The 10,950-nt window shown below is 40.5% G+C and overlaps 1 protein-coding gene across 5 annotated transcripts in view; it reads left to right on the forward strand.

Annotated features, from left to right (window-relative positions):
* Positions 1–10,950, forward strand: part of ADAP2 (ArfGAP with dual PH domains 2) — a 34,049-nt gene that overhangs the window by 20,893 nt on the left and 2,206 nt on the right. For 4 of the 5 annotated variants that reach the window (XR_010937513.1, XM_067715825.1, XM_067715823.1 and 1 more), the window contains 2 exons: positions 430–658; positions 10,418–10,523. Coding sequence is in view for 4 of the 5 variants with exons in the window: in XM_067715825.1 (XP_067571926.1) it covers positions 430–658; positions 10,418–10,500 (312 nt within the window). In the remaining variant the exon portion in view is untranslated. Of the gene's footprint in view, positions 1–429; positions 659–1,691; positions 2,796–10,417; positions 10,524–10,950 lie in introns of those variants that run through there. The other variant, XM_067715824.1, reaches the window with a different exon arrangement.

Genomic DNA, 10,950 nt, shown 5'->3' on the forward strand with positions numbered 1-10,950 from the left:
GTGAGGGCGCTAGAACTCGGCTGTCTGGGCTCCAGTTCCAGCCCTGCCACCTTTAGGGGTGCGCTCTGGGCAGAGCACTCAGCACTCTGTGCCTCAGTTTCCTCCCCCAGAAAATAGGCTTTGTAACACTGCCCTCCTCAGAGGTTGCCGTGAGGATGGTCACATGAGTTACTATGTGTAAAGTCCTTGAATTCATGGTGCAGAGTTAACTCTCTGTAAATATTAAGTACCATTTAAACAGATGCCGTGTGTGATGTCTTTTATGGTTTGAGCCTTTTAAATTCTGGGTCCCATCTAGCCGAAATCCCCAGCAGAAGCCCCACCCAACACACACACCTCTTACTAAAATGGACCTGGGGGGCTGTCAGGCCTGCAGGTGGCCCTCAGCCCCAGCTGTGGCCTCTGACGACCTGTGTCTTCTATTTTCAGGACGCCTTTGAGCAGGGCCAGGTATTTCTGGGGAGCGATGAGCAGGGGTACCAGGTGTATGAGGACCTGCCTAAGGGCATCCGAGGGAATCGCTGGAAAGCCGGCATCACCGTCGTCACCCCGCAGCGGAGATTCGTCTTCACCTGCCCCAGCGAGAAGGAGCAGCGCGAATGGACGGAGAGCCTTCGGGATGTCCTCTCCCGCCCCCTGACGCCCCTCAACCTCCTCAGTAAGATGCAGGGCTTGTTCCTTTGGCTGAGGGCAGCAGGCAGAAAGGGGCTTCTTCACTTGGGTTCAGCTGTGAGCCCTGAAACTGGGGTCACGGCTCCCGACTGCCCTCTTTCCATTTTCTTCTCTTCCTGCCAAAGAAAAGTTCAGACAGTGCACAGTATTGCCAGGGAACCCTCTCTGTGCACGCTTAGTTCCTCTATCAGGAGCCTTTCTCTAGCCACGTCCGGAGGAGTTTCGCTCTAGCAGAGCTGTCACTTAGATCCGCTTTTCTGCCCTGCTCAGTCCAAGAGCCTAGCAGCCTCTCTGTCCCTCCACCCTCTGCCCCTGAGTCCCTTTTCTCATGAGAAAACTCTGGCCTGTTATTAAGGTCACAGCGCTGGGCAGCTCCTGGGATTTTGGACTGCTCCCCGCTCATAGAGGGAAGGCTATTTTTAGGACTCTTCTTTTCTCTGGGTCCTTTCATGTGTCTGCCCCTCTCCTGTTCTTCCCCTTCACCCCAGATGTGTCACAAGCAGGCTTCCCCATCTGCAGACAGCCCTGTGAAAGGAGGGGAGACATTCTGAGCCAGAGCAGGAAACTTCTGGCCCAGGGCCTGGCTTCTGGGACACCAAGGAGAAGTTCTTTGTTTGGAAAAGTACAGTCTGAGCAAGTGACCCCACACAGCCCCTTTGGAGAAACCCTTGTACCCTTTGAGTCTGACCAGGATAAACACAAACTTGCTTCACTTTCCGAAATCCCAAGGCCAAAGAGCCTCAGAAATGGGCTCGGAAGTTGTTAGTGAGGCAGCTGGTGCTTTTTTCCTCTGGGGGCCTGTGTGTCTGAGTCTCTGTTTTTCTCTGTTTCTGTGTCTGACTCTCTGCTTTTCTCTCCTTCTCTGGCGTGTGTGTCCCCTCTGTCTGTCACCTTTTCAGTCTGTTTTTTATTCCGGTTCCCTCTATCATCGTCCCCCTGTCCCCCTGCTGTCCCTGCCCTCCAGTGGGACTGCATTGGCATGGCCACGCCCCCCAGCCCTCTTCTTGTTCCCCTTGCAGCTGCATCAACAGAGAGTGGCTACAGCAGCAGGTGACCCACTGGCCAGCCAGCGCACCTGGTGGGAAGGAGAAGTTTTCACCTTGGCCTTGGGGGCCCCTCAGGAGTGCCCCACAGTCGGCAGCTATCAAGGGCTGTGAACTCTGCCGCAAAGACCGAAGCTTTGGCCTTTATCTGCCGGCTCTCTGGGCTTCCCCGCTACCCAGCTCTGGGGGTCTGAGGATCTGGTAAATGTCCTCAGGGCCCAGGACATCTGAAATGAAGGCATTGCAATGGAAAGGCACCCACAGCATCGCACAAGTGGCATGCTTGCTGAAAACAAGAACAGCAACAACAAAAAGTTAAATCTGAACCTAACCATGAGGAAACAATCAGACGAGTCCACATGAGAGAAATTCTGCAAAATAACTGGCTGGGCTCTTTGAGAATGTCAGTATCATGAAAGATCAAGTAGTCTGGATCTAGGTTAGAGAAGACTAAAGAGACATAGCAACAAAATGCAGTTCATGATTCTTGATTGGATCCTGGATTTAAAAAAAACAGTTATAAAGGAAATCATTGAGATAACTGGGGATATTTGAATATGGATGTATATTAGCTAGTAATACTGTAACATGGTGATGATTTTCTGTATTTGTGTAGGAGGATACTCCTGATCTCAGGGAGTATGTGCTGAGGTGTTCAGGGGTAAAATGTAATCACGTCTACAACTGACTTAAACGGTTCGGCAAAAAATGTGTATGTGTACATGTGTACATATAGAGTATATACATAGATATAGTGTGTGTGCATTTATGTATGAAAGATAGGAAGTGCGGGTGTATACACACACACGTATACACGGGGAGAGAGAGAAAGCGGGCCACTGTGCAAAATGTTAGCAACTGATGAATCTAGATGAAGTATAGCTGGATGTTCATTGTCTAATTCATGTAAATTTTCTATAGGTTTGAAAGTTTTCAAATTTAAAAGTTGGGAAAAATTTTTTTTTTAATCCACTTTTCACTCTTCGAAAGTAGTGGGTTTTCTACATGAATCAAAAATGTTCCTGGGGGAGTTCTACCTTTGTGCACATTTTAGAAGAAATAAAAGCCCAGATAAAGGCTTCCCTGGTGGTGCAGTGGTTGAGAATCCTCCTGCCAATGCAGGGGACATGGGTTCGAGCCCTGGTCTGGGAAGATGCCACATGCCGTGGAGCAACTCAGCCCATGCGCCACAACTACTGAGCCTGCGCTCTAGAGCCCACGAGCCACAACTGCTGAGCCTGCGCGCCTAGAGGCTCTGCTCTGTAACAAGAGAAGCCACTGCAATGAGAAGCCCACGCACCACAACAAAGAGTAGCCCCCGCTCGCCACAACTAGAGAAAGCCCGTGGGCAGCAACGAGGACCCAGTGCAGCCAAAACTAAATACATTTAAAAAAAAAAAGCCCAGATAATACAAACTAAAAAACCAATGTCCCCATTGACCATCTGTGCACTCTGGAAGGAAAGAAGGAAGCTGAGAAGGCAACTCAGCTGGACCCCAGGACAGAGAGCTCTCCAGCCCGAATGCCGGGTCTGGCCCTGCCACTAATGAGACTGCTGGAAAACTCACTTCCCCACCTCTGTGCCTTGGTTTTTCTCTTTCAAATGAGGAAGTTGTACTAACTACTGAAATTCAATGGAAGCAACAAGTATTTTTGAGCACCTCCCAGGGGCCAGGCTGTGTGCCGAGCCCTGGGAACAGGCAGGAACCAGATGACGTGGTCCCCGCTGTCAGAGATTTCAGCCTGCTGGAAGGCAGCCTGTACATGGGGCAGGACAATGAGACCAGTGTTCCGAAAGGGGAAGTGGGGCTGCTGTGAGATGTGTGGCAATAGGGTTCACCCTAACTGACGGGAAGAGGGGAGACTCCTTCCTCTCCAGAAGATGACGTTGAAGTTGAAACCTTAAATTGTTTAGAGGTTAGTCAAAGGGAAGATGACCAGGAAAACACTCTAGGTTGAGGGAAGAAAATGTTCAGAGGCTCTCAGGTGGGAAAGAGGAACCGAAAGAAATCTCAAGTGGCTGAAGTGTTAGAGAAATGGATCACCCAGGTCTCCGCTCCGTGATTCTTTGTCCGTTCGAGTGACGTGGAGAGAGACATTGAGTGTTTTCATTTCAGTGGAGACCCAGAGGGTTGGGAGGGTCTTTAAGACAGTCTCTGCTCTTTATGGGATTTTCCTTTGATCCCCCAATCAGAGGACAAGCAACGTCATCGGAGTGTCTTTCCTGAGGCTTCCTGACTGCCCAGATGAAGACGTGGTTGCTTTCTCTTCTGGCTCCTAAAGCACCTTGAAAATGTTTTTCAGCACCTGCTGGGTTGTATATTAAGGGTCGATCTACTCGTCTGCCTTTTTTTTTTTTTTTAACATGACCCATGAGCTCTGTTGACTGTACTCTGTTAAGTTCTGAGAATGACAAAATCAGTAAAGGCATAGTTCCACCTTCAAGGAACTTATAGTCCAGAGAGGAAGAAAGAGAAGTAAACAGGCAATAACAAAACAACTTGAAGAGGCAAACTGGCATTCTTAGGAGTCCCTCAGCGGGGCAGAGCACAGACACAAGAGATGGAGACAAAGTCCCAGTGAAATGGAATGTCTGGTTTTGGTTGGTTTCTGAGGCCTAGCTGAATCTGTCTTTGGGTTGCCCAAGGATACTTCTGTACTCTTACATTAAATCCTCTTCTCCCTTTTGACTTATTAGTACAAGGAGATTTCTGTTACTTGAATCGGTCCTGACTAATGAAGTTCTCCAAAAGAGGTAATATCTATGCTGAGTCCTGTAGAACGTACTTGGGTTGGGGTGGGGTGGTGGGGAGACAGAGTGTGTACAAAGGCCCAGAGACAAGAGAGAACATGGCCTGTTCTGGAAATTACAAATAATTGAATATGGCTAGAGCACAGATTGTTGGGGGCAGGAGGGGGGTCAGCTTCCAATAATGATGGAGGAGCTCATATCAGAACAACCATTCCACAGATAACAATTAGAAACTCTGTACAGATTGTAACAAAAATTATCTGGAGGCCTTGGAAAATAACCTAAAGCATGCAGAGAGGAGTTGGCACTAGGAAGCAAGGAATGGCAGGGGTGAGTTTCTCATTTTTTCGCTTTTCACCTGATGGCAGGCCCCAGTCAGTGCCTCAGAGGGCACTAAAATTCTGATGGAAACCTGCAGTCTTACTGGTTGAAAAATAGAGGACAGAGTTTAGGGCAACTTTAGCAGCAGGGAAGTCTTGGAGAAGAGGGCTACTGAAGGGGAGCCCTGAATTCTACTATCTGCCTGCTCTCTGGAGGAACATAACAGAATCCAGATGTTTGACATTCATAATATCAGGATGCAACCCTAAATTAGTAGACATATGAAGAAACAAGAAAATAACAATTGTACTCAAGAGAAAAAAAATCAATCAGTGGAAACTGATTCCAAGATGCCCCAGATATTGGAATTAGGCAAGAATTTTAAAGCAGCTATTATACCTATGCTCAACAAGTAAAGGAAAATATGATCATAATGAATATACGGATATGACATTTCAATGGAGACATAGAAACTATAAAAAAGAACCAAATGGAAATTCTAGAACTAAAAAATACAATATGTGAAAGAAAAATTCAGCTCAACAGTAAATTGGAAATGACTGATAGTCAGTGAACTTGAAAATATATCTATGGTAATTATCCATTCTGAAAAACGGGGGGAAGTAAAGGATTGAAGAAGTAAAAAGAGAGGACTTCCCTGGCAGTGCAGTGGTTGGGACTCTGAGCTTCCACTGTAGGAGATGTGGGTTTGATCCCTTGTCAGGGAACTAAGATCCCACATGCCATGTGGCATGGCCAAAATTTTAAAAAAGAAGAAGAAGTAAAAAGAAAACCTCAAAAGCTCTAATTTACATGTTATTGGGGTCCCAGAAAGAGAGAAGAGAGAGGTATTGGGGCAGAAGAAAATATTCCAAAATATATTGATTGAAATGTTATTAACTTTGGTGAAAAACATGTAGAGACTCAAGAAGCTTGGCAAACTTCAAGTGTTTAGAATAAATACAAAGAAAACTACATTCAGGTACATTACTGCCAACCTGCTGAAAACCAAAGATAAAGAACAGATTTTGAAAGCAGCCAGAGAAAAATGATACATTACATACAAGGAAATGTTGTTTCTTATCAGAAACAAAGAAAAAAAAATGAATGGACTTCCCTGGTGGTTCAGTGGTCAAGACTCTGAGCTTCCACTGCAGGGGGCGCAGGTTTGATCCCTGGTCGGGAAACTAAGATCCGCGTGCTGGGTGGGGCAGCCAAAAATAAAACCCCAAAGCAAAACCAAAACAGAAACAAAGGAGGCCAGAAGGTGGAAAGACCTCCTTAAAGCGCTAAAAGAAAAAAAAAAGTCAGAACTCTAGAGAAAATATCTTTCAAGAATAAAGGATATGTAGATCTATATCTATCTGTAGAGAGAGCAAACAAAAAAAAAAAACTTCAGAAAAAGAATAAAGGCAAAATATCACTGAATTGTACACTTAAAAATGATTAAAATGGTAAACTTTATATTTTACCCCCCCAAAAAAGTGCAAAAGGCAGATTTTATTCTTAGGCAAACAAAAAAGGCAAAAGGCAGATTTTATTCAAAGGCAAACAAAAAAAAGATATTTCTGGATAAAGATAATTGTACGTTTCTGACAGAACTGCAGTATAAGAAATACTAAAGAAAGTTCTTTGGGGTAAAAGAAAATGATACCAAACAGAAACTCTGATCTTTAGGAAGCAATAAAGTGTAATGGAAATGGTAAAGATATAAGTAAATATAAGACTGCCTATTTAAAGCAAGAATTACATGTGTTATGGTTTATACCATCGATAGAGATAATGTATATGACAACTACAGCATGAAGGCCTGGAGTAAATGGAACTCTACACTTTCAAGCTTCTTATAGTTTACATGAAGTGGTACAAAATTAGGTCTACATAGATTGTGAAAATTCAAGGATGTATACTGTAATCCTTAAAACAACCACTAAAGGTATAATGCAAAGAGGTATAGCTAAAAAGCTAACAAGGAAATTAAAACAGAATTTTAAAAAGTATTTGATTAACCCAGAAGAAGGCAAGAAAGGAAGACAAAATGAATATGAAATAGATGAGACAAACTGAAAATAAAGAACAAAAGGGAGACCTTACCATATCAATAATTACATTAAATATTAGTGGATTAAACATTTAAATTAAAATGCAAGATTGTCAGAGTGGATAAGGAAGCATGACCCAATTGCATGATGTTAAAAAGACATTTTAAATCTAAAAACATAGGTAGATTGAAGTTATAAGTGTGGAGAAACATATACCATGCAGACAGTAACAATAAGAAGGCTGGAGAGGCTATACGGAGATCAGATAAAGTATTTTTTCAAGACAAGGAGTAATATCAGAGATAAAGAGTGATGTTTCATAACAATAAAAGGTGTAATGCATCAAAAGACACAACAATCATAGATGTGTATGTGCCTAATACTACATCTCCAAGGTATGTGAAGCCGAAATGGACAAAATTTAAGGGAGAAATAGACAACCATGAATCAAAAAAGAAATCACATGGGAAGTTAGAAAGATTTATAACTGAATGATAATAAAAATAAATGTCAAAATTGAAATGATGCAGCTAGGGCACTAATTAAAGGGAAAGGCATAAGAATCAATGACCTACGGCTGTACTGTCTAATATGGTAACAGTAGCCACACGTTGCCACTGAAGATTGAAATGTGATTAATACAACCAAGGAAATGAATTTTTAATTTTACTTCATTTTATCTAATTTAAAATAATTTAAATTTAAAATAAAAAACTGGGGGAGTTCCCTGGTGTCTAGTGGTTAGGATTCTGCACTTTCACTGCCATGGCCCAGGTTCAATCCCTGGTCAGGGAACTGACATCCTGCAAGCTGTGCTGTGCGGCCAAAATTTAAAAAAAAAAAAAGTAAAAAATAAAATTAAAAACTGGAGCAGTGTAAGATACTTTTTCTTCAAACACAACTTAGTTGTTTTGGTAAGACGTATTTTAATTTAACCATTGCAGTGCATAAGATATTTATTATTTCAGTTGTGGAAAAAAATTTAATGATGAGGAAAAGACTAAAAACTAAATTTTATAAAAATTGAAGTATCTTCAGTTAAACTGCCAAACAATTACCTGTAGAATACGATGTTTTTTCCTAATAATGTCAAAGATCAGCTGATTCAACATGTGAAAACAGGCACTTTTCTTTAGTTTTAGGTGAGTTGTGTAATACAAGACTAACAATGAATAATTTGGGTAAGTTTTGTTTCAAAGGACTTTTAAATTTATGAGGAAATATCAATCCACTGCCTAAAAATCAAACTGATGGTGTAGATATTTTTGAATCTTTTACATCTGTAAGAGAAGAATTTCAGGTAGATATGGAAAACCTAATTTTTATTGTGACAGATGGTTCTTTAGCTATGTTCGGTCAAAAATTCAAATACTGAAATTTTAAAATAAGAGGCTGATGATTCTCTTATGATTTTGTTCCATTGTATGACACAAAGTAAAAATATTTATGTTCAGTTTTCTGAAACAGACTATGAAAACTGTCATGGATACAGTTGTTAAAATTGTTCAGCATGTACATGAAAATGCCAGTCTATAGAACTGTTGAAAGAAATGGAAGACAATTCAGTGATCTCGTATTCTTTGCCAATGCTTTTGGTTGAGTTCTGGACAAGTTTTACAATTATTTAGTGTACTCTTAATTTCAACTCAAGATTTTCTTGAAACCATAGGAATGCTTGCAAAATAGTCGATAATCAAAGACCTAAGGCAGTGTGATTATGTTTTCTCACTGATATCCCACTGCATATGAATGAGCTAATTTTGAAACTCTAAGGAAAGGTTAATTCGTGACTTAGCTAAGCAGTTACAAGAATTTATGTTGCGATGAAAACATTTAATAATACAAATCAGTAGTAACAATTTTATACACTTTTCTAACATGAATCAATATGCAGAACACTTTAATTATAATCAGTAGTAACATGTAAATTGTCCAAAAATACTATAAGAAAAATTTGCAGGACACTTTATTGATATTGAAGTTGCTCTTAAATTTATGCACTATCCCTTTGAAATAATACTGAGTTTACACTAGAGTTCATGAATTTATTCAACTTGGAGAGGCACAGTTTTCAAACTAATATGCTTTTGCTTTAAAAGAGTTAAATCAATTTTCCCCAAAAGATGAAACAGTTTTGTCAATACAATGTGATATTAAATGGTTTGTTTTCTTATTGTTGAGTTTTGAGAGTTCTTTGTGGATTCTGGATACTAGTCCTTTGACAGATATAGGATTTGCAAATATTTTCCTCCAATCTGTAGCTTTTCATTCTTTTAACAGTGCCAGTGTAGCCTTTTTTAAGTCAAGACATTGAGGTCAGGGTTTGTGACTTCCTTCGTTTAATGATGATTTTTGTTGGTGACAAGGTTTGGCATTAAAAATATGTTTTGGCTTATATTTGGGTGTTTTGAGTTCATATAAAGTAGAGTGGAAATAAGGGTGATGTATGTCTTGTGAAAATTAATAAAGGGAAACCTCACTAAACTGGAGTCAGGAGGCCAGAAGGGGGAAGCTCTATCATGTACATACCACTCCACATCAATACAGATCCTAATAGGAAGAGAAGTACCTTGCATCTCCAGCAGGAAGTGACACTACTTTACTTCTGCCAGCAGGAGGAAGAAAAAATTTTTTCCTCACCTGGCAATAGCTCAGCCAATAAAAAGCCACTGTACTTCAAACTCCCAATTTCCTCCAAAGGACCTTTTGTTTCTAGAAGCCCCTCCCAACGTCCCCTTCTTCTCTATAAAAGAGTTTCCTGTCCTTTGCTTAACTGGACTCGCATGTGGCTCACCATAGTTCCATGTCCTGAATTGCAATTCTTTGCTGCTCCCAAATAAACCCGTTTTCCTGGTAAAATTAACTGGTTGTTTAATTATTTTAGGTTAGCAGTTTACTGACTTCTGTCTTCCCCTGACAAAATATGCTTTGTCCCTTAAGGAATCCAATGAGAGCAAAGCAAAGAAAGGAGCACTGATAGAATATATTAATGGCAGTTGCACACAAACTCCTTTCCCATCTAACTTAGCATTAGAACTCAGCATCACAGGAACGTGTATTAACACATCTACTTGAATTTAACAATGATGTCAGATTCTATGATAGAAAATGAGTCTGATTTGATGGGTTTGACTATGAGAACTGGCACCTCCAGTTAGATTCTGACGCCCATATTTTGCATGTATTGAATGAGCTAAATTTGCAGCTCCAAACTTTTGAAGGAAATATATTTCAAGCACTTGAGACAAAAGTACCTTTCCCAAAAAAATTAAATTAACAAAGGTGTATTTAAATGAACAATATTCTAATTTTCCTAGCCCTTTCTGAGTATATCAGGTTAAACAAAATGCCTCTAAGTAAGAGTAACTGGTATAACTGATAGTAGTTTGATAAACCTTGGTAAAGTCTTTTTAGCCTACCTCACAGAAAATAAGAAAGTGGATAATTCTAATGACTTTTGCAACGCAGGTGGTTGCAAATTCTCTGCTTTCAACAAAAAATAAAGGAAAATCTAATCAGGTTGTCAGCTGAGAGATTATTAAAAATAATTTCTGGTGATGAATCACTAATTTTTTTTGCATATATAGATACAGTCATTCCTCAGTATCTGCATGGGATGAGTTCCAGGACCCCCGTGGATAACAAAATCCTTGGATGCTCAACTTCCTGATATGAAATGGCATTCCATGCAAGGTATGAATTTATGATTGAATTTATGGATATGGAAACTGCTGATACAGAGGGCTGACTATATTTCAGAAAGTATTCAATAAAATGTGTGGTATTTTGTCATCTATTTATATATGTGAACAAGGTTTTTCAGCATTAGCATTTATTAAAAAAATAGAAATAGAATTTATTATTGAACCTTGTCTAATTCTAGTGTTAAGTAATGTTCATCACTCATGTAACTCAATAGCAAAACCTCCCACAAATAATCCAATTAAAAAATGGGCAGAAGACCTATATACTTGCGTATGTGTGCATATATATATATATATATATATATATATATGAATGTTATTCTGCCAAAAAAAGAAAAAGAAGAAGAAAATCCTACCTTTTGTGACAACATGGATGGAGCTTGAGGGCATTATGCTAAGGGAAGTAAGTCAGACAG

The sequence above is a fragment of the Pseudorca crassidens genome, chromosome 19, assembly GCF_039906515.1.
Source record: "Pseudorca crassidens isolate mPseCra1 chromosome 19, mPseCra1.hap1, whole genome shotgun sequence".
Classification (NCBI taxonomy): Eukaryota; Metazoa; Chordata; class Mammalia; order Artiodactyla; family Delphinidae; genus Pseudorca; species Pseudorca crassidens.